This window comes from Chiloscyllium punctatum, chromosome 17 (assembly GCF_047496795.1).
Source record: "Chiloscyllium punctatum isolate Juve2018m chromosome 17, sChiPun1.3, whole genome shotgun sequence".
Classification (NCBI taxonomy): Eukaryota; Metazoa; Chordata; class Chondrichthyes; order Orectolobiformes; family Hemiscylliidae; genus Chiloscyllium; species Chiloscyllium punctatum.
In genome coordinates, this window is record NC_092755.1 from 72,657,563 (window position 1) to 72,682,522 (window position 24,960).

A 24,960-nucleotide genomic window follows, 5' to 3' on the forward strand; every position below is an offset into this window, starting at 1 on the left:
TTGAAAGGTAACGTGGACGAGAATGGCAAGGTCAAGAATGATCTACACCCAATGGTAAAAAAAGAACAGTTCGGGGGATTCTGGCACAGAAGATATCAGATTATATCTTATGAGGCTGCAAAATCTGATGAAATAGTTTGGAGTCTTTATAACAGTACAAGATGTAAAAACTTTAGGTAGTTTCAGTAGAGATTATGTTTGGAGCAAACTTTAAAAAAGGATACAAAAGAGAGAATAATGAGCAGAGAGAAAATGGAAAGCATAAAGGAAGAGATTTTATTTCTAAAAATCAAGAAAGTGACAAAACACAAGGAAGTACATGCAAGTCCTGCAAGTGAAGGGCGGGCAGAGAAAGTAAAGATTAATAATGTGAAGGTGAGGAATGAGTGAAAATTGTAAACATGAAAAATTAAAATATCCTTGACCAAAGAATAACAGCATCAAGAAACCCATTTAGTAATGTAAAAAGTAAGCAAAATAACTGCAATAATGAAAGTTCAACTTAGGTGATTTCTCACATGAGTGACATGAGTGAGCTTGTATAGTTTACTCTTTACCTGTTTTCTGGCAATGCTTCTGTTAAGCATCTCATGGCTACTGTAGAAATGACTCCATTAAGTGAACTGCGAGTCAAGAAAACATGAATTAACTACCTAGAACTAACTAGATTTAATCATGAAGTTTAAAATACAATGGAATAAAATATTTTTAAAAATTACAATGCAAATATTTTTGTTCAATTGATAATACGTAAATGTAATACAGCATGAAAGACTTCCAATGTTTTTAAGCAGTAAATTTATTATACCTTTTCTGATTTTCAGAAACTCCTTCCAAAATATATATTGAATCCTGTATCAGAAACAGTACAAGTGAGTTAGCAAAGCAATAACTGAATAGATTTTAGATAAATAATTATGGATGCTGAAATGAATTGAGTCATTGCATGGCAAGACACAAAAGTGAATTTGTCACATCACTGGATCTGGATCTCAGCTCCATTGGCTATATAGAAGAAAGGCAGGAAAACAAATGAAGAAAAAAATAGGGTTTCTCTCCACAAAAGTTTAGCAATGCCAACACAATTTAATTCCAATATTAATTTATAATGTCACAGCTAAAGAAGTTATTTCTAAACATATAATAAAAGTCTATGGCATTATAATTGCAAAAATGTTAATAGCACTATAAATCATTTTACAAAATGTCTGCTAATTATTCCTTCAAATAATAAAAACTCAACTGCCTGAACAATTTCACTATTATTCTTTCTCATGTTGCTATTAAACTGTAATTTTAATCATTTAGAAGGTAATAATTTAAAATTTCTCAAAGTAAGATACTATTTTATTAGGATTTATTTCAAAAAGTGAACAAATATTTCCAGACCATCAAAAATGTGTATACAATTATCTCCTACCTGACCAATATCAGTTTGAACCAGAGCTGCAATATCTGCTACTTCTAGAGAGTATAGTAGCTTCATTGTGGGAAATGAATACACCATAATATTTCTCATCTGTGAAAAAAAATCAGAGATTAGTCTACTTTATACAATATTAATGGCTTATTATATCCATCTACCAGAGCCAAGAGAAAACAAATACTTTGCACTAAACCTTAAAATTAACTCTAGTTTGAAAACTCTAACTTTCTGAACATAAAAAAAATCCTACTAAACAGATTTGGAAAATTTAATTCCAGTAAGTTTACAGCTTTGCTCAATAGAAACAATAAATCATTAGGAGAACCGGTCTGTAACTGGGAAAAAAAAGCATTACCTGTTTATTCACTGAAGTTGTCAGAGCTACAAGTTTCAGGTTTGCATTCCCTTGTCTATGAGGAGACAAAATTAATAATTATAACTGATTGCTTCTCCGCTAACAGTAACTTCCATTTATTAGTAACACCTTTAACAGAGAAGAAGTGAGAAAAAAATATTCAATACTGCAAGCTGATCAAAAAGGATGGGTTTTAAGAAAACAGCGAAGTTAAGGATTGGAGGGCATTTTACTGTTGTGTGTATTTCATTCAAGCATTTGGTCCTTATATTTTTTTGTTGAATGGCCACACAACATAAAGAGTCAATTTGTGCTTGGGCTACACATGAACTTTTGGGTGGCCACAAAGCCGAAAGGGGTGTAAGCAGGGAACTCTCAAGCTTGGAGTCTCTGCACCTGAAGGTTCCCCTCCAAATGATAGATTGAATGGATAGAATGCACAACTTGCCATAGACAGGAAACAGAAAATTAATACATTATTTGTGTGCAGATAATAAACAAACATGCTGCAGAAGAGTTTCTATGGAACTGAATTATGAAGACTGGATTTTATTGCCCGCTACCAGGTGTTTTTTTTAAAAAGAGGCGAGGACACACAAACATGGTGTATAGCTAGCTCATCACATTCCTACCGACTCCCAAACCAATCAGCCCCACCGATCACTTTCTCACAATCCATTCCTCCAGATGGCTGAGAGTGCATTAACTTGGACTAGGCAGGCTGTCGTCTGGTGTTCTGGCCTCCTCTCCTGGTTGGTGGAAAGAGGACGCCCTGCCTCTGAAACACCTAGTTAAGCAGGATTTTGAGGTCCTAGGTCTTGCCAGCAAAGCTGAATGCCAATTTTCACTTCTCTACCATATTTGGTGGGGGAAAATGTCAGGAACTGTGCAGGGCTGCTCTAGACTATCAACATTACAGAGGGACATAGATAAGCTGCAGAGCTGGGCCAAGAGGTGGCAAACGGAGTTTAATGCAGAAAAGTGTGAGGTGATTCACTTTGGAAGTTGTAACAGGAATGCAGAGTACAGGGCTAATGGTAAGTGTAGATTGGTAGTGTAGATGAGCAGAGAGACCTCGGTATCCATATGCACAGATCCCTTAAAGATGCCACCCAGGTTGATAGGGCTGATAAGAAGGCATATGGTGTATTAGCTTTTATTAGTAGAGGGATCAAGTTTTGGAGCCATGGGGTCATGCTGCAGCTGTACAAAACTCTGCTGCAGCCACACTTGGAATATTGCGTGCAGTCACCGCATTATAGGAAGGATGTGGAAGCTTTGAAAAGGGTTCACAGCAAATTCACTAGGATGTTGCCTGGTATGGAGGAAAAGTCTTATGAGGAAAGGTTGAGGGACTGGAGGATGTTTTCGTTAGGGAGAAGAAGGTTGAGAGGTGATTTAATTGAGACATAAGATAATCAAAGAGTTACATTGGGAGGACAGTGAGAGCCTTTTCCCTAGGATGGTAATGACTAGGGTGAGGGGGCATAGCTTCAAATTGAGGGGTGATAGATACAGGACAGACATCAGAGTTTCTTTACTCAGAGAGTAGTAGGGGTGTGGAACGTACTGCCTGCAACAGTTGTAGACTAGCCAACTTTGTGGGCATGTAAATGGTCATTGGTTAGGTATATGGACGAGAATGGAATAGTATAGGTTAGATGGGCTTCAGATTGGGATCACACGGCAGCGCAACATCGAGGGCCGAAGGGCCCGTACTGCACTATAACGTTCTATGAATACAGATTATGTATTCTTAATGAATGGCACATGTAAACTTTCAGTGAAAGGTGTATCCCCTCCTGCTCTGCAAACTGAAATGTTGGACAAAATGAGGTCCAGTCATTTCAATCCAGGTTCATAATGGCTTTTTAAAAGATGGTGCCAGTACCAGAGATGAAAAACAATTCCAGGATATCCTAATAGTGGTAAGTTGTTCAAGGTAAATCAATTGGTAGAATGGAGCTAAAACCAATGTGGGGACACTATAGGATTGGTATCAGTAGTTAATGAGGCAAATTTTGTAAGATGCAGTTAAAAAATGACTCAACCCTCACAGACAGAAATCCTCAACAACACTGACAGTTAGCCAGTTAAAAACTTAAGAGTCAGCCCACTGTTTTATATCAGCAGAATTCTTGCCAAAATGCTGTGAATGGAAATGAATAGAAAAAGTGAGTGCTTCATGAAGTCCAATCTTTCACACAATTCAATTTCATTCCCAATTCATTTCACTTGCACTTAAGCTGATCCAATCAAGATATTGTTGAAAATAAGTACTTTTTAATCTGTTGGATGTTTTTAATTCTTCCTTAAATTTTCTGGCTAAATTGACTAAATGTAAATCCCTTTTCCATGAACAGTAAACAATCAAAGCAAATTGTCAAATTAATGTGAATAATTAAAATTATAAAAGAAGAAAGGGCTGTTTTATTATAACAGTTCAAAACTTCTCTTACTTGTTCATGGCAGAAGAATCTCCCTCTGCAGTCAGCAAGAAATCCTGGATGTGAACTGATGGCCAGTACCAGACCATAACAAAAGCATATGCATCCCACATACTGAGACAATTCTGAACCAAAAAGTGAAAGCAAGTTAGAATGTTTTAGTGATTATTTTTTCTTTTAAATTCTGTCATAAAACAAAGAGCTGAACTTACAGTATCATCCAAGATAAATATTGCACTCCCAACAATTTGACATTTCTTCACACCTAAAATTAAAAACATACAGATTATGTATTCTTAATGAATGGTACATGTACATTTTCAATGAAAGGTGTATTTTTTCCTGCTCTGCAAACTGAAATGTTGGACAAAATGAGGTCCAGCCATTTCAATCCTGTCAAATGATCGAACAGTCCACTTTTCTCAATTTCTAAACTGCTTACTTAAATCTGACCTTTTTCTGGTCTTAAATAGTCAGTGTTCAAATTAGGTTGGAGCAAAACATTATTTTTGATTATTAAAAGGAGTCTTCAGATCAGCATTTCCACAAAGCAATGACCATCATGACCATCACTCATAAAAGGGTATAGGAATGGGGGGGGGGGGGGGTGTGGAAAGGTGTTGTGATATGCTTGGACAAAGAAGTTTATATTTCTGAAACAGGAGTAACTTTGATACATTTGGAACAAAGGTACACTAACTGGTCCGAAGAGAGCACTTTTTATTCATGTCTTCAAGTGCCTAATTTGAAGACTGCCTAATTTGATTGTGAAAGAAAAATTGGCAAGTTTAAATTTACAGATTATACCAAATAGTCTAAGAATGATTATGTTCAAAAACATTGGTAAGATTTAGCGCTTGAGCAAGAACATAGTTGTAATCATATTAGAAACATTGAAAATAGAAATGGGAGTAGGCTATTCAGCGATTGAGCCTGCTTTATTGTTCAATATGATCATGACTGATCTTCCAACTCTGTGCCCTGTTTCCGCTTTTGTTCCATATGCTTTGATCCCTTTAGGCCAAAGAACTAACTCCTTGAAAACTTCTAATGTTTTGACATCAACTGTTTTTTGTAACAAAGAACTCCACTGGCTCACCAATCTGAGGGAAAAAGATTCTCCTCGTCACAGTCCTTAAATGCCTTATCCTGTACCCTCAGACTGTGAGGATATATTGACAGATTTCAATCTATGCACAGTAGTTTCAAGTTGAAGAATTTATACAGCAGTAGCGTAATTCACATGCAGATCTTAAACTGAATTATAAAAGTACACTAACCAAACTATCACCCTTTATTTCCTGTCATGTCTTAGAAGTCAGATACATCCTAATTTGAGTTCCACCAGTTGGTTTAACAAGAAGTACTTAAGGTATCTACTGAGGACCCAGTGAATGAACTAGATGCTTCTTTAGTGAAAAAAAAATCAATACCGCAAGATTAGTCAAAGGAGTGGAACTTATGAGGAAGTTTGATCATTTTCCAACATTAGAATGGATGTTTGAAGATACAGATATTGATGTGGATTTTCCTGTTGGTGGATAGAAGCCAAATTTCTCAAATTAAATGACTGGATGCAAATAATAGACTTTTTGATTGCTCCAAAGAAATATACTTCCACAGAAATCGTTCATGGTCCTCAAGGCACGGTTTCTGAATATAATGCTTCCTAAAAATATGGAGGTCTTTCAGTCACACAGCATGGAAACTGACCCTTCGATTCAACTCGACCATGCCGACCAGGTTCCCAAAACTAGTCCCATTTGCCAGCGTTTGGACCATTTCCCTCTAAACCTTTGCTATTCATGTATCTGTCCAAATATCTTTTAAATGTTGTAACTACACCTGCATGTGGTCAGTTCATCCCATTTATGTACAATTACCTGTGTGAAAAAGTTGCCTTTCAGTCCCTTTTAAATCTTTCCCCTCTCATCTTAGAACTATGCCCTCTAGTTTTGAATTCCTCTACCCAGGAAAAGGAACTTTGCTATTCATCTTATCTTCACACCTCTTGATTTTATAAACCTCTATAAAGGTCACCCCTCAACCTCTTACACTCCAGGGAAAAAAGTCCCACACTATCCAGCCCCTCCTTATAAACCAAATTCTTTAGTCTTGGTAACATCCTCATAAATCTTTTCTGCACCCTTTCCAATTTTGAATTCCAAAATATCTTGCTTTATTTGCTCAACATTTAATAATCACTTATTTAATATGTTAGACTCCTTGCTGATTTTTCATTATTTTTACTCTTTTATCAATTTTGTTTTGGAACTGTGGACTGAAACTGTGAGTTGAAAATGACCTTTGAACTGTGGGCGGCAGCTTATTTTAAAAAGAAGCAGAACAAACAATCTGTGGTGTGTTTGAGATGCCAAGCCTAGAGTTAAGTGCAGGATGGATATTGATCAAAAGGTTCAGCAGATGCTTCGACACTAGAGCAGTAAGTTTAAACAGATATCAGATGTTGGCCATTAGTGAGGTCAGTACCTGAGAATTGATTCCAAAAGTCTGTAAGAGACTTTATGTACAAGCAGATGACAGATGTTGAGTGGGGTAATTGGACTTGTGGGGAAACAGTCAATTTGACAAGAAGGGAGCAAAAATTTGAACTGGGTTTTGGGCTGTTTTCTGGAAGAAAGAGTTTGGCTGCTGATGTGATAGCATGAATATTGGAAAACTCTACACCTAAACTCAGTTATTGGAAGTTCAGAGAATAGAAACTAACTCATAAGTGTCACTGACTTCTTCTAAGTGAACTTAAAAAAGTGGCCATTGACAACTTCAGAAAATCAACCAAGAAATAATCATAAATCTCTGTGGAACAAAGCATCATGAAAACCATCTAATCAGTTAGGCTGGTTTTGATATTTTCTTTATCATTTAATTGTTTTTTTGTTAGTCTTTTGCGGGAATGGGGCTGAAAACAAAGGTAATTAAATTTAAACACTGACATCAAGTGTACTACTTTGTTATTTTATTTTGCATTATTAAAAGTAATTTATTGTCATTAACCTGTTAAGTGTTTTAAGCTACAAACCGGTCTTGAGAATTCATTATTTGCAGAATTTGCGATTGGTTATTTTAAAAAGTCTAGTTAGGAACTACTGGGGTCAATTTTGATGATCATTGAAGATTTTAATTTTACTGTATTGCTACTTTAAAAGGTAGAAAAGCTGATTTGGTTCAGCTGTCTGTCTTCATGTCATAAGAAGTAGTACATAACATGTATTGTTAGACTGTTAGACTGTTAGGTGACAATGTGATATGGGTCACTCTGCACAGTACACATCTGGAAACTCTTTGAAAGTGGACCAAGTGTCCCATCTGATCTGGGACACTGAATATACTGATACTCATCATATCAGCAGTTCACTTCGTCACCATATTTATCAATGGGAAATTTTAAATACTCTCTGCACACAGACTTCCCTCTGGTTTACATGAAACTGTTCATCGCTACACTACTACCTCAAGTTATGCATTCTAGAAATGTATTCAGTTTGTTTTGAAATATTGGTTGTACCTATGAATTCTAACTAGATAATGACAATTCCCAGCAGCCCTGGGAAACACATTGAATGAACTTCAACCAAATGGTCATATCTCAGTCAATTTAAGGGAGAGTGTCATGAAGGATTCGGCCACAATCTAACAAAGGCATCATCTAATCTCAATCCAGGGGTTTGGGTGTGTCAGTCCTGTACGTCCAGTGCAACCAATTCAGGAAATCCCATCCAATTAGTTAAGGAGTGAACAGAGATCAGCACCGACTCGCTTTCCAGGTTGGTCACAGGGGTGGCAACGGGCAGTCCTGTAGGTTTGTTCACTGAAAGTAGAGGGGAGGAGGAGTTAATCAGGGTCACTGATGTGGTGTGCAAGTTAGAGGCAGCATACTGGTGGCGATTGGAAGCAGCATGCTGAGATGCAGAGGCGACAATAAAGGTGGGGGGGAACGCAACATTAAGTGGGAGACGACAGTACATTTGGAGGCACAAATGACTGGGTGCTAATCATTGGTCACCTTGCTTCGAAGGAAAAAGTGCATCATTCTGGTTGATATAACTAAGCTTAAAACCAGGGCTCAGCTTCGGCAATGTGGGGAAACGAACACTTAAATGAAAGTGTAACTGTTGAAGAAGCAGACTCTACTTGTAAGTGGTATGAGGTCCTTCAAGGGCAACAGTTTAAGACATCTATAAACATAGAATACCAGACATGAACCACATATTTTTTTCACTGCATGTCAAATACGAATCCTGGCCAAAAGCAATCTTTACCAGGCTGAAGATATTATAAATTGATCACAGGCATGTCTATGAAGCAGAAGTACTTGCATTAAACATTTCACCTCAATGCCATAATTCACAAACAGAATCAAAGGTCTTACAGGCCACACAAGGGTACAGAACAGATATCCTCTCACTCTGAACTATAAGTAATAACATACTCTGATAAGCAATACTGCCTTTCTTCAGTGATGTTGGGGAAGTGGGATTGGGGTTGGGAGAGTGGGATTGGGATGAGATAAAGGACAGAGCAAAGATTTCAGTAATCCTGTTGGACTTCCAATCTCTTACTGTATTTGCTTGACATGGCCAATGCTACATACTTCGAAATAAGATCCTTTCCATTCGATTAGATTAGATTACTTACAGTGTGGACACAGGCCCTTCGGCCCAACAAGTCCACACCGCCCCTCCGAAGAGCAACCCACCCAGACCCATTCCCCTACATTTACCCCTTTACCTCACACTACGGGCAATTTAGCATGGCCAATTCACCTAATCTGCACATTTTTGGACTGTGGGAGGAAACCGGACACAGGGAGAAGGTGCAAACTCCACACAGACAGTTGCCTGAGGTGGGAATTGAACCTGGGTCTCTGGCGCTGTGAGGCAGCAGTGCTAACCACTGTGCTACCATGCCGCCCACCGTCCTTTATGTCAAAGGTCCATGTACAGGCTGTCCGTTTTGGACTGCTCCAAGTACCACAATATTGAGGTCTATGCAAAACAGTCATTTGTCTGAAATACAAATGCTAACTGCACCCATTACTACAGATCAATTTTGTTTCTGAAATGCTTCAGATTTCAATGAATCTATGGATTCAGCCACAACAGGGGTTATTGTTGCCACAGTATAATGAAGGTGCAAAGAAACTGAAGAACAAAGGCATCAGAAAGCCCGGGACCAGCAGCAACCTCCACAAATAATAGATTGCATAATATAAAAGGGCCTGTAAATGTTATCACAAAGCAATTGTAACAAAGATTTGCTGAACTGATGATTCTCATTGTTCAAATTTCACATTTACCTTTCAGTATGGATGAGTCAATCATATTGTTGACTTCTAGATCTTTGAGCGCAGTTATGTTCCATGTTGATAGTACGTAGTCACCCGTGCCCTATAATATAATAAGATGTGAACAAAATAGTTTCTCTCTTTTGAACAGTTTTATTAACTGGGTAACAAAAATAATAAAGTCAAACAATGTTGCCTTGATAATCCAAGAGCTTTGCTTGAGATTACAAGGGCATGTCATACATAACATACACTCTTGTGCATATTGCGTACATTAATTTCTGTTAAATTGGGCATGATTTCCACTTTATTTTGCACACGCTTGGGAGCAGGTGAGACACCCCATATCCAATCAATAAAAAAGCTCACCAGATAAAGTGTCAATTAGGCACACAAATTCATGAAGCAGCAGGTTTCTCAGTCAATAATTCCCCACAATAACAATGTCCTACCCTGCCTGAAGTTGCCAGCCAAAGGCCAGCAGCTACTGAGCAGAACAATGCCTCTTCAAAGAATCAGGCTGCTGGATGAACAGCAGAAAAGCCTAAAGGAGCAGAAATGCTCCTGAAATGAAAGAAGCAGTTGGTCTCCCTGCTGGCAACCTGCCCGATATTTTGGCAATTGTATCAATTAGCCTGCTAATTCAAGAGGGAGAAACACCCTACCATTGTGATATACCCAAGTGGAGACATAAAAGCATGTTATTACAAAACTACAAAACAGAAAAAGTAAACAAACAATAAAATGGATACAGCTTATTCGTGTATACTTTTCTCTTACACAGATGGCATTAACTTTTTTTATTCATTTGTGTGCAGTGTGGGAGTCACTGGCTGTCCAGCATTTTTTGCCCATTCTTAATTGCGCTCAAAAAGGTGGTGGTGAGCTACCACCTTGAACTGCTGGAGTCCACATGATGTAAGTGGACTCACATGCTCTTAAGGAAGAGAATTCCAAGATTTTGATCCAGCGACAGTGAAGAAATGACAACATATTTCCAAGTCAGGATAGCGAGTGACTTGGAGGGGAACTTGCAGGTGGTAGTGTTATCATGTATCTGCTCCCCTTGTCCTTCTAGATGGAAGTGATGGTGGGTTTGGAAGGTGCTGTCTTAGAATCTTCAGTAAATCTTATTGATATTACATACTGCTGCTGAACATCGGTGGTGCAGGGAGTGGATGCTTGTGGTTTTGGTGCCAATCAAGCAGGCTGCTTTGTCCTGGATGGTGTCAAGCTTCTTGAAGGTTGTTGGAACTGCACTCGTCTAGGGAAGTGGGGACCATTCCATCACACTCCCGACTTATGCCTTACAGATAATGGAAACATTTTCAGGAGTCAGGAGTTGTGTTACTTGTTACAGTATTCCTAGCCTCTGACTTGCTTTTTTTATTCACTCATGGGATGAGGGCATCACTGGTTAAGCCAGCATAAATGGACATTCCTAATTGCCTGGAAAGCAGTTAACTGTCAACCATATTGCTGTACTGTGTGACATATAAGCCAGACTAGGTAAGGGCGACAGTTTCCTTGCTTAAAGGATATTTGTGAACCAGATGTGTTTTTCCAACAATCGATATTGAATTCATGGTCATCATTAGACTCTTAGTTCCAGATATTTATTGAATTCAAATTCAACTATCTGCCATGATGTGATTCAAACCCCAGTCCCCAGAACATTAGTTAGATCTATGGATTAACAGTCCAGCAATAATACCACGAGGTTATCGCATCCCCTCTTGTAGCCACAGTGGTTATGTTGAGAGTCCAGTTGAATTTCTGGTCAATGGTAAACACAAGGATTTTGATAGTGGGAGATTCAGTGATGGTGACACCAATGAATGCCTAAGGATTGTGGTTAGACTGTGTCTTATTGGAGATCATCTTTTGCACCGCACAAATGTTACTTGCCACTTATCAACCCAACCATTTTGTTTCACAGTAGCAAGTGCACTCTGGGAACATATTCAGGTGCTGTGCCTTTGCATAGCAAAACAAAAAAAAATTGAACTTTTCTATTTTTAAAGAAATATAGATACCAAAAAAACCAGTTATACGAACACTTCAACATTCTAGGAAACCGTACAAATTATTCACTAGTTTTTGGGGTGTAGCTTTGCTCACTGAGCTGTCGGTTTGATATCCAGACGTTTCATTACCTGGCTAGGTAACATCATCAGTGGCGACCTCCAAGTGAAGCGAAGCTGTTGTCTCCTGCTTTCTATTTATATCTTTCTCCTGGATGGGGTTCCTGGGGTTTGTGGTGATGTCATTTCCTGTTTGTTTTCTGAGGGGTTGATAGATGGTATCTAGATCTATGTGTTTGTTTATGGCGTTGTGGTTGGAGTGCCAGGTATCTAGGAATTCTCTGGCAAATTCACTGACCAAATACTTAACTACACCAGCAACCATCTCAACACACACAAACAAAGCTGTATCAGAACACTATTCCAACGAGCCACATCACACTACAGCACAGACGAACTTCTGAAAAAGGAGGAGAACCACCAATGCAACGTATTCAAGAAGAACGGATCCTCAAAAAGTACAGTCCGCAGATTCCTCAAGAACAAACCACGACAAGCAGACCAAACACAGCCAGAAACCCTAACCACCTTACCATACATCAAGGAAGTTTCAGAAATGAGAGCCAGTCTACTAAGACCCCTCGGAATCCTAGTAGCACACAAACCCACCAACACTCTCAAACAAAAACTAACAAACTTAAAAGACCCAGTACAACCCATGGACAAAACCAACGTCATCCACAAAATTCCATGCAAGGACTGCCACAAACACTACATAGGACAAACAGGAAGAAAGTTAACTGCCACTAGGATACACTAACACCAGCTAGCCACAAAAAGACACGACCCTCTCTCCCTCGTAGCCCTACACACGGATGAAAAAAAAACACCAATTCAACTGGGACAACACATCTATCCTGGGACAGGCTAAGCAAAGACATGCCAGAAAATTCCTAGAGGCCTGGCACTCCAACCACAACGCCATAAACAAACACACAGATCTAGATACCATCTATCAACCCCTCAGAAAATGAACAGGAAATGACATCGCCACAAACCCCTGGAACCCCATCCAGGAGAAAGATATAAATAGAAAGCAGGAGATAACAGCTTCGCTTCACTTGGAGGTCGCCACTGATGATGTTACCTAGCCAGGTAATGAAACGTCTGGATATCAAACCTACAGCTCAACGAGCAAAGCTACACCCTAAACCTCAATCTGAGCTACAAACCTTCACAAACCTTGCAAAAATCACTAGTTTTAAATTTATTAAATAAAAATCTTAAGTTGGAATTAGCCAGCAAAGTCTATATGTAGGCAAATCGAGAAGGTATTCTCATTAGTCAGAACATTCAACACAAACTGTCTCTCCTGAAATTCTTTTCTGCTCCTGTGATGATGCTGCTCCTTTAACAAGGTTATTCTGTCCTTGATTTTATTTTTGAAAGGAGTTGTAAAGGCAGAGGTGATGAAATTTCTGAACTGACTATTTTAATGGCTAACAGATGCTGTCTCAGTCAACATTCAGAAAAGACTTTCAGGTTATTTCTTAAAATACTCATACTATGAAAAGGGAGTGGCCAGTTCTCCCAGTTCAGGGTTGTTTCTAGTTTTGGGTTAGTTTTAGCTGGGGACCCAAAGAAATAGTTCCATGCTGATCCTCACTTCTGACATTTCCCTCCTATAAGAACCTGTCTTTAAATTTATCTTTTTGCCAAGGGGTGTGTTTATGGGATGATGCAGGAAATTGGACTTTGGCAAGGGTTTGTTAAATTGCATTTTCGTGTTGGTTGGGTTTTCAACGAGTTATGTTATTCTAAATTTGGTTTTCTTTTGTTTGTGTGTAATAAATTATGTTTTGTTTAAAACCAAGTAGTTTGGCCAGCTGCAATGCTCCTGGAATATTCACCTGCTTAAAACTACGAGAAAAGTTAGGTTCTGGGTTACCCATTTTAAAAATGTTTCGAAGAGGTCTGGCCTGGTCCATAACAGATTGGGGGCTCCTTGCAGGATTTGTTCTATAATTCCAATTTTGGTTGTTGGACTCAAAGGCAGCGAGCGCTAGGTGTTAGTGTCTTTTGTTCCGGCTATTGAATTTGATTGGTTTAAATAGTGCTTGGTATAGTAATGGCTCTTTCAGTCATTAAAAGTTTTCTAGTAGTGGAAGAAGTGACTTTGGGGGTTTTACAAAAGATGAACAAGGCAAAGCTACAGGAATTGGCAGTCAAGCTGGAGTTGGAGTTACCTTTGTCGGTAAGAAGAGATATTGACAGCAATACCTCAGCATTTAAATCACCATCGGAATCTTGGGATAGCTAAAATTCAATTTAAAATGAAGCAGCTTGTGTTAAAAGCAAAAGAAAAAAGAAAGAGAAAGAGAAATTTTGAATTACGATTAAAAGCAGAGGAAAGAGAAAAAAAACTGAAAGCCTTTTTCTGATTGTTGACGTAGGCAACATCTGTTAGCCATTGTTAAATTGGCCAACAGACATTTCAGCACCTCTACCTTTACAACCCCTCAAAAAAAAAACAAGGACAGAATAACTTTGTTAAAGGAGCAGCATTGTTACACTCCTGATGTATAAAAGATGTATAAAACATAAATCCTTCACACTTAATCACTTAAGTACTCCAACTTTGTAAACCAAAATGGTTAAACATCTGTGGAGTTTTAACCATTTGCTTTTAATAATGCAAAACCACCAGACAAATGGTACAAAGAATATCTGCAGATCTTCCATCACAGTTACAGTGCATGATTTGGAGAACCCTTGCCAAAGTCAAATAGTACAGTGCTTTTAAATAATAGGGCTCTCATTCAAATTCAGAAGTGCATAGCAACTTCAATTGTCCACAAACTTAATGTAAGAACTGGAAGTCTATTACAATAATCAAGAATTGCTGCTTTAGACATTATATCCATAAAAATAACGTAAACAGTGCTGTTAAAACAAATCAGATCAAACAAGACTCCATTTTAATTGTTAAAATTGTGTTACAAACCCTGAATTACCTACGAATACTATTGTATCCTTATAACTACATATTGAACCCATCTCATTTGCACAGAACATACCCTTACTAGGCAAGTTAATTGGGAGCAGTTTGACACACATTTCAGCAGTTAAAAACGCAATTCTCAATACTAGTATTAAAAAAAATCATGATTTAGATTTTGTAAACAATGGCAAATCATTTACAAAATTTATGAAAGGAACAACTTACCCCAACTAGCAGTTTGACATTTTTGAAACTGTCAATCACTGCATGGTTACAGCCATCTGTGTGTTTATCCTCAGTGTGAACATATTTGATCTTGATCTGTTCCTTTAGCTAAAGAGTAAAAAACAAATTTTAAAACTAGTGCCACAATAGACTTTCCTGCCATATTAAGAGGTAGCATTATAGCATTTAAAAGTCTTGAGGTCTTACTGCTTTTGTTGTATCAAAGTCCATTATCTCAATTGCTGTAAGAAAAAGAAAAAAACACAAATGATAAATAATTAATGAAACAGAAATATCAAATCAGTAGCAGATCAAATGAGTCAGTAGATCTAATCTCTCACAATATTATGATGATGAACAATGATTCATAAGCATCCATGGAAACCCAAGGTATACAAGAACATTGGGTAGAAAACCCAAGATATGGTGGCATGAGTTTGGTAGTCAAATATGAGGAACAATTTGAATAAGATTCCAGGGTTCAAAAGGATTGCTAAATAAATTCTCACTATCTGGAAGAATTGAGAGTTATGGGGTCAAGAGTACAGGGCAACCATTCATTCACGGAGTGACCAAACATGAATTCCCTAGTTGAGAATTCTTGGAACATAGGAATGGAGCGGGGAAGGGAAGAAAAGAATAGGACAGAAGAATATGGAGCACAGCTGCAGACGTATCTATCACCACATTATCATTTCACCATCCCCCTCTAACTTACCCAGAGTCCTTCAAAACTATCAGGCATGCTCATTCTTTCTTTCTTTCTCCCTCACCTTCACCTTCCATTTATGCATTTCCAATATAAAAGTGATGTCCAAAAATTTGGGAAGGGCTTATTGGTGGAAGTGCATCTCAAGACGTTTGGAGGAGGCATGGAGTGTATGGAGAGAATGGCAACAGTATGATAACAGAATGTTGCTCAGAAGCTGCAAGGTTTGGAGCAGGGTTTCAGGTCTAAAGAACAGTACAGAACTTCTCTTTACTTCCGCTCTATTTCATTTAAAACAATGAATACTTGCATTTTCCAAAATAAATTAAGAAGAAATTAAAATGCTCAGAAATACTGTTCACCATACTGTGAAAACAATTCTTAACAATCAAAACAAATTTAATGCATAGCTCAGCTTGTCTGCAGTCAGGCAGATGGGGTCTCCAGAAGCATTGCTTTCAATTTTATCAGTTTCTACTATAGCTATTACTTTTGAAGAGCCAGGAAATATATGAGAAGGAAAGATTTACAAATGTACAACCTTAACAAAATCATTCCTCAGAGACCAGAATCCTGTCATGAAGTCATCCTTTATTTATACATGAAAAGTCCTTGCCTCTGGCACAGACTCATCAGAGTCTACATCCAGTGTCAATCTCTCACTCCTCTTTATGTCTGCCCACCAGGTCTCCCTGATTGGGGCCATAAATCCATTCCAATTAGGGAACTTTTATCTTGTTGTTCAGCTGGCTAATCTTGTTACAATCACTACATCCCTCCCCGAGTCCAAGGACATAGGCCGGTCTTTTTTTCTTGGAGAGCCTCCTGGGGCATTTTAGGATCGGATCAGATTCTTCTGATCAGCATCCGACACGGCCAGGATGTATCGCACACAAACTCATCTTTTGTGCCAGGAATGCCTTAGTAGGAATTCACTCTTCTTCTGCTACCAAAGGCATTCATGCAGTAACATCGGTGATGTTCATCTCGATTTCAGAAGCCCCATGCTTACCTGTAGGATGAACCTAAGGGTCCTTGTAGCCTTTCTGACTGTTCTGAGGTCAGAACACATTTTGCTCCCACACCATTTAAGAGTTCATGGTTTCATATGGTCCACGTGCTTGTTAAAGACCATTGCACTGACCAAACCTTATAAATCATAGATCCCAATCTTAAGTCAACTATACATTTAACCCATGCAGGGCCACTTCCATAGTTCTTACACCAAATTCCCCGTCACAAACTGTCTCTCTTGTTGGCTAGACTCCTGTCCAGCATCGGCGTTCCTGATGCCATTTCATCCACCTCCTCTCCTGCTCTCTTCCCACAGATCTGTGAAGATGAGATTCAACTCTACTAGAGATTTCACTCCAGTTGCATGTGGGTTGGTTCTGTAATCCAATAACAATGATGACAATTTGATATCTAGTGAGGTTGTGGTTGCCTTCAATGTTTGGACTGTTCTTTCTACCAGATCATTGGATGATGGATGGTATGAAGTTGTCCTTATGTGTCGAATTCTGGATTAGTGGTGCTGGAAGAGCACAGCAGTTCAGGCAGCATCCAAGTAGCTTCAAAATCGACGTTTCGGGCAAAAGCCCTTCATCAGGAATAAAGCTTTATTCCTGATGAAGGGCTTTTGCCCGAAACGTCGATTTCGAAGCTACTTGGATGCTGCCTGAACTGCTGTGCTCTTCCAGCACCACTAATCCAGAATCTGGTTTCCAGCATCTGCAGTCATTGTTTTTACCCTTATGTGTCGAATCCCATTCAACTTTAGGAAATACTCAGATTCCCTGTTGCAAGAAATGACCTAAGCTCCTGAACAGACGTGGGAGTCGGGCACCTTTGATTGCCCTCAATTAATCTTCCAACAGGTGTAACCCAGTCTTGTCGACTCTGTAGTCCAAGTAGGTCACTTGGAGGGCCTGGATCACACATTTAACCCTTCTTCGGGATATGCCCACTTCAGAAAAACGTCTAAGGACTATGTCCACATTCTCCAAGTGTTCCTTATTAGTATTCCCTGTTATTAACATGTCATCTAAATAAATGGCGACCTGAGATAGTCGTTGCAAAATGTTCTCCATCTTACACTGAAAAATTTAATAGGTCAACGATAGCCCACATGGCAGCCTTGTACATTGGTACAAACCCTCACAGGTATTAACTGCAACATACTTCTGGGAATCCTCATCCAACTGCAATTACAAATAAGCTTAGCATATGTCCAGCTTTGTGAAGGAGAGCCCCCCTGCCAGCTATACATATAAATCATCTAGCTGGGGAATTGGGTACTTATCCAGATGCAAAACATGATTTAATGTTTATTTAAAATTGCCTCAAAGGCAAACCGTCCCTTCCCGTCGGACCTCAGAATGCCCATTCCGCAAATTGCATTGGTGTAATTCTTTCACTTTCCAACTTTCTTACCGTATTGCCTCTATTTTTGCCTGAGGGCAAAAGGCATTGGGAGAGTCTTGCAGAATTGAAAAATTGCTTCTTGGTCAACATGCAAGGTGGCCTTGGCTCCTTTTGAGAGTCCCTAGACCTTCCTGGATGAATCTGCGTATTTTATTGGGACTTCACTCAAGCAGCCATTTTCAAATTGAAAAATATTGAGCCAAGCTTGATGAATTTCTCTCAACTAATTTCACCCATCAAGCTTTGGCCCAGAGCCCTTTAGTACAAATCACTGGTAAATTAACCAGCAGAAATGAAGTTGTACCCTAAATCTGCAAAGGTTCCCCTGTGGAGGCTCTCAGCCTAGGCAAGGTCTTGTACAAACTTAAGGGTTTGAGTCCAAAGCAAATTTTATTAAAGACTGGTTCTGCAACCACTGAAGTGGTCATGCTAGTATTGACCTCCATTAGAACTGGGTGACCATTTAACAGTAGCCTGCAAACCTGGAGCATCTAGGAGGGCGAAGGTAAAATGTGCATGGCAACACACCCCTGCTGCAGGTTCTTCTTACAATTCACACAATCTTAACTTGGCATTTTATTGCTGCTCCTTCTCTATCAATGAGTCAAAATCTTGAAACTTCTTTTTCTTTTATATTCCAAAATAATTTACTATGAAAATAAAAAAGGAAAATTTATAAAAACAGATTGTGTCCCCCTTTGCATAGGATGATAAGCATTTCATGTTCCACTACATCTCGCTTCCAGTATTGCTTTTGCCACAAACAATTTTAAACCTTTATGCAGTATTCATTCTTCTCTATCTTCCAGACATTCTTGTTGTGCAGAACTTCATCTACGAGGTTTCGATCTTGTATCCAAATTTTTCAACCTTAGTTCTTAACTGATGAGAAAAATCATCCTCTGCATTGTTATATCCTTGTAATCTTTCAAGACATAGGCATCTTCATCTAAACCAGTTCAGCCTTCAGCAGGGAACTCCTTGAACTCGACGTCCTCGTCCAATAAGCCAAGGCCTCCTGGCACCTGCCTATCCAACACGATTCAGCAAGAAACTGAGCTCAAATATCTAACTCAACTCTGGAAAAATGTTCACCGTATGTGTTGCAGTGATTTGAAAAAAGGATAATACAGATAGGCAAAATTTGCTGGATTTACCAGTGACACCCACATTCCATGAATAAATAGTAAAAGTAAACTCAAGTTGGGACAGGGAAATGGAACAACAGAACTGGGATGGGCATAGAAATAACCAGCTAGAATTAAGACAAACTGAAATATTGAGAATAAATGGAGAGATGTGACTAGAAGGTGAAACAGCAACATGACATAGGAAGTGCACGCTGCACTAAGACTCAACTTGATATAACTAAACAACATTAAATCAGATGAATTTGACAAAAAAAAATTGCATTCTTGAAAACAATCTCTTATCCAAAAAAAAAGACTTACACCTTTAAAATTCACACAATAAAATATTGTGCACCCTTAAAAATGTATTTACATCGGGATGATAACCAGAATAAAAGATAACTCTTTACATTGTCCAACAAACCTTTTGAAGAGTCACAAGTATTACAAAACGTATGAAAAATATCTACCTTTGGAATGTAATAAGCATTTTTTCCATTTCCATTACTCAAAAATTCATTTCAATCCCTCTAATCCAATTTCTGCCACTTCATGGCTTTGTGCATGGGAAATCATGTCTCACTAACTTCATTGAAGTAACGAAGAGAATTGATGAGGGCAAAGCAGTGGATGTGATTTATATGGACTTCAGTAAGGCGTTCGAAAAGGTTCCTCATGGTAGACTGGTTAGCAAAGTTCAATCTCATGGAATACGGGGAAAACTAGCCATTTGGATATAGGACTGGCTCAAAAGTAGAAGACAGGGGGTTGTTTTTCAGACTGCAGGCCTGTGACCAGTGGAGTGTCACAAGGATCGGTGCTAAGTTCACTGTTTTTTGTCATTTATATAAATGATATGAACGTAGGATGTATAGTTAGTAAGTTTGCAGATGACCCCAAAATTGGAGATGTAGCAGACAGCGAAGAAGGTTGCCTCAGAGTAAAACAGGATCTTGATCAGATGGGCCAATGGGCCGAAAAGCAGCAGATGGTGTTTAATTTCGATAAATATGAGGTGCTGCACTGTGGAAAGGCAAATCAGGGCAGGACTTATACACTTAATAGTAAGTTCTGAGGAACAAACAGACCTTGCAGTGCCGGTTCATAGTCCCTTAAAAATGGAGTCGCAGGTAGACAGGATAGCGAAGGCGGCATTTGGTATGCTTTCCTTTATTAGAGCATTGAGTATGGCTGTACAGACATTGGTCCGGACACTTTTGGAATATTGCATGCAATTCTGGTCTCCTTAAAACAGGAAGGATGTTGTGAAACTTTAAAGATTACAAAGAAGTTGCCAGGGTGGAGGATTTGAGCTGCAGGGAGAGGCTGAATAGGCAGTGGCTATTTTCCCTGGAGCATCAGAGGCTGAGAGGTGACTTCATAGAGGTTTATAAAATCATGACAGACATGCATAGGGTAAATAGACAAGGCCCTTTCCCTGAAAGGGTGAAAGAGTGCAGAACTAGAGGGCATAGGTTTAGGGTAAGAGGGAAAGATTTAAAAAGGGATCTAAAGAGGCAATGTTTTCACACTGAGGGTGGTGCGTGTCTGGAATAAGTTGCCAGAGGAAGTGGTGGAGGCTGGTATAATTGCAGCGTTTAAAAGGTACCTGAATGGGTATATGAATTGGAAAGGTTTAGAGGAATATGGGCTAAATGCTGGCAAATGAGACTAGATTAATTTAGGATATTTGGTCAGCATAGACAAGTTGGACCAAAGGGTCTGTTTCCATGCTGTATGGCTCGATGATTCTATGACAAGAATAATAAGAAATCCCATCAATTCTAAGTTAGTTAATTATCTTTGAATAGTTCCATGTATATCTAAACAATAACATCTATAAATATAGACTTTTTTTGTGAGTCTGGATATTCCAAATCTCCCAAAGTGCTCTTCTTATTTATGTGCCAACCCTTTCAGATTTCATCCACATGTAAGACACACAACCTGATGACATCCAGATTTCCTTAATAATAAAAGCTCTCAACTTCACAATCAATCAAGTGTTGAGTCCCTGTCTGACGCTAAGTAATGATTATACATAGTTTTCTTCAACTTCATACTGGGAAGAATGAAGCCATTTATTCTAATCTCATTCTTCCCCTCCTGCTAATTATCATCGACCACTGTTTTTGGTCCCTGCTCCAAACTCTGCTTCTTAGCAAGAGATTTCATCCCTCTCCCTGACAACAGGTGATGACAAAGCCACAGTTCACATCCTTGGTGTCACATTTCATCACGTGACAAACGTCCAACCTCACTGGTGTCATCATTAACTGTCTCTTTCTACTTCTGTAACATCACCTAACTGATCCAGTTTCGCTCATCTGCTGCTGAAACGTACATCCATACCCCCTCATCCGTGCCGACAATACCTCCAGACTCAAATATTTGAAAGTTCTCTCGACTAATCTCCTACATCTTACCAGTTGTGAAGTTGAGGCCCTATCTGCACTGTACCACCACTTTTATACCACTTTCAGTGAAAGAACCTTAAGTCATATCTGCCAGAAGTCCTTTCCAAAACTCTTGCACATCTGCTCACTTTCTCTCCCTATTCTTGTTCTCTTCTGAAATGCACCGGAATATTGATGAAAATCCTATTTAAATAGTTTTTGTTTTACCTTGATGAAGTTTGGCAAGCTGAAGACATGAAACCCAGAAGAAACCGTTATGAGTTAGCAGGACCATATGGTAGGAGCCTAAAAGGAAAAATAAAATGTTTACAGCTTTGAAACATCATTGCAAAGCACAAGAACATCACCCTGGACAGAAACTTATAAGTCCACTTCTCCAAGCAGTTAATCACCAGCTACAAAAAATGATCACTGCCTGCTTAACTGAAGCAAGCCAAGAAAGGAAGAAAAAGACCAACTAAGGAAAAAAAAAACAAATGGCTATTTCCTATCTCTGCAGCTTGTAAGAATAAAGTACAACATAAAGCAAGAGGGAAGTAAAAGAGAGAAAAAGATCTAATTAACATAAATTGCATTTAAAGCAGAATTTTTAAAAATCTTAATCCAAAAGTAAATTCAAATAATAGATTGCGTTTATACTGCGATTTACAAAAGTAAAGTAACTCAATGTGCCTCACATTAGCAATGATTATAATCAGAAACAAAAACAGAAATTGCTGGAAAAGCTTAGCAGGTCAGGCAGCATCTGTGGAGAAATCAGAGTTAACTGTTCTGAGGAAGAATCACTTGACCTGAAACATGAACTCTGATTTCTCTCCACAGATGTAGCCAAATCTGCTGAGCTTTTCCAGTAATTTTTGTTTTTGTTACTGATTTACAGCATCTGTAGTTCTTTCAGTTATTATGTAGTGATCATAATAAATTTTGCACAGTGCCATCCAAAGAAATTCTTCGGACAAGTAAACAAAATCTTCGTCATAAACACAGGTTTCCAAGAGTTTCTTAAAAGTACAGAATAATGGAAGAAATACGCTGAGACTTACAGACGGAATTTCAGAACTAGTCACCTGAAAGCATAGCCAATTATGGAATGACAAAATTCGGATGTTCAAAAACCAAGAATTGACAGGACTTGTAAGTTTTTACCGAAACAAAAGGTAGTAATTTTCTTTTAGGTCACAATTCTGTTTTGAGAAAGGCAGTGATTGTCATTTGGAGACTAAGTACATTTAATTACTAAAAAAAATTGCATCACTGATCGTAATACTCCAAAATAATGGAGTACCCAGCAATATCTTGTCTGTCATCAGAAAAAATAATACATGTTTGGAAGATTATCATTAAAAAAAGAGATTACTTGTAATGGCTTAAATTAAATATATTGAAGAACAGTGGAAGAATTTTCTATTGGTACTTCTGTGGTAAGAGAAAAGCACAGTGGAGGTAAAGCGAAGAGATGGGGGAGTCAAGCTTTATAACCTTACTGTTCACAAAAATAAATCAAAACTTCAGAATCACCTTAAAGAATGTTACCGTTATTCAAAGATAAATGTTATTATAAAACTTTAGAACTCAAAACAGATACATCACAGATAGATCACACCAAGTACTCAGAAGAGAGTCAAGGAAAATAGTAATTGCAGCACAGATCATAATTTTACAGACCTCAACTAGAAAGGAAAAATAAGGTGCTCAAGGACTTGGAAGGTGTTGAATCAAATGTCCTTTTTCAAAACAAAAGGTGAAAATGAAATAAATTATAAATCAGTTAGTCTTACTTCAGCCGTTAATGAAATACTGAACTGTGGAACGTGGTTTGAAATTAAACAACACAGAATTATAGGAAGGTACTAGCACAGAAAGAGGTCATTCAGCACATTTGTTTCAACTGAAATACTTGCAGAAACAAGAGCTAATTAAGTCCAGTTCATGCAGAGATTGAAAAGGCAAGTTGCAATTGATCAAACTTTCTATATAACAGAGGATAGACTAAGCAAATGTGGTTTAGGTGGATTTTTCAAAAACCATTTGGAAAAGTAACATCTAAGAGAGTTAAGTTAGTTATAAATGAATTTAAAGGGATGTGGTCAACTAGACAAGATGGTTGCAAGAAAGAATGTAAAAGGTTAGTGGAAACAAAGTCTATCATAGTGGAGATGTGTGGTGAATGGAGATTCATTGGAGTTTGCTAAGTTAAAAGATCACACCAGGTTGTAGTCCAACAGGTTTATTTGGAAGCACTAGCTTTTGGAGCACTACTCCTTCATCAGATGGTTGTGGAGTATAAGATCGTAAGATACAGAATTTCTAGCAAAAGTTTACAGGTATGATATAACTGAATTCATATATTCAAAAAGATCTGGATTGTTTAAGTCTCTCATCTTTTGAATGAACAGGTTAGTTTCAGTTCTTTCATATGAAAATCGCAGAACTTTTTTAAAGTTACATTCTCAAGTGAACTTTAACAATTGGTATCATGTCTGCCCCCAGATAATGTATTTAAGGTGTGAGGTACCCTTTGTGAGACTCTGTGCCACAATGTTCAGACTGATTCTAATCTAAAAACAGACATGCAGAATCTTGCAGGGATTCATGCAGTTTTTGAGCAAAATAAGATGTAATTCTGCAAGTACAAATACACCCCACAAACTTATATGTGTGAGTTTATGAGAGAGATCTTGTGTATGAGAGAGGGTTGCTGGGGCTTGAGTTTTATTTACTCTTGAGCATCAATTATCAAACTTAAATGATGTGAATTGTGAATCGAAGGAACAATGTCAAAATATGTTGACAATCTTTAATTAAAATCTGTGGTAAATTTGACAAGATCAATTGGAGGACATAAATAGGCCTCAGATTGGACAGAGTAATAAACGTGAAAAATGCATTTGGAAGCAAGAAAAATAAAGGAAGTGCACCTCAAATAAGTAATGTTTTAAAACAGAGAAAGAAAGGGACCTTGATGTGCATGTTAAACAGATTATTTAAGTTATGCAAATAAATACGATTAAATTTGGAAAACTGAATCCTTGGCTCTCTATCCAAAAGTACAGAGCAAAGGATTAACATTGAATTTGTGCATTCCATCAGTTAGATCGACCAATGGGCACCAATTCAAACGAAGCTATAAATTGATGATTCTTGTGATAAGTAACAGTGTCCTTATCTTTGGGCTAGAAAGTTTGGGTTGAAATCCCACCTGTGTCATCCCATGTCCAAACACGTTGATTAAAAGTATTTATAAAGCAACAATTCATCAAGTGCAGCAGTGATTCTCTAAAGCATGATAAATATTACTATACCAGAATTACACAACAACAGAATTTGTAGATACACCTCCTTGATGATGCTCTTGAATAAATAAACATTGGGCAATAAAGATAAACCCCTGATCATAGGGGTTACAGGAAAACATAATATTGCTGAGCCAAAAAAATGATCAATTGCTTATGTAAATATTTAACTGATCATCTTTGCAATGTTTTGTAATTCACCAA

At 38.2% G+C, this 24,960-nt stretch overlaps 1 protein-coding gene and 1 pseudogene across 1 annotated transcript in view; both read right to left on the reverse strand.

The window, feature by feature from the left end:
• kntc1 (kinetochore associated 1) overlaps window positions 1–24,960 on the reverse strand; it is a 154,309-nt gene that overhangs the window by 113,851 nt on the left and 15,498 nt on the right. Inside the window, exons 6-15 of the mRNA XM_072587416.1 lie at window positions 21,671–21,748; window positions 14,991–15,025; window positions 14,784–14,891; window positions 9,546–9,636; window positions 4,441–4,493; window positions 4,241–4,353; window positions 1,782–1,836; window positions 1,421–1,519; window positions 809–852; window positions 558–623 (exon numbers count right to left, since the gene is read on the reverse strand). Of these exons, the coding sequence (XP_072443517.1) occupies window positions 558–623; window positions 809–852; window positions 1,421–1,519; window positions 1,782–1,836; window positions 4,241–4,353; window positions 4,441–4,493; window positions 9,546–9,636; window positions 14,784–14,891; window positions 14,991–15,025; window positions 21,671–21,748 (742 nt within the window). The remainder of the gene's footprint in view (window positions 1–557; window positions 624–808; window positions 853–1,420; window positions 1,520–1,781; window positions 1,837–4,240; window positions 4,354–4,440; window positions 4,494–9,545; window positions 9,637–14,783; window positions 14,892–14,990; window positions 15,026–21,670; window positions 21,749–24,960) is intronic.
• LOC140487718 (26S proteasome complex subunit SEM1 pseudogene) lies at window positions 17,203–18,953 on the reverse strand (annotated as a pseudogene).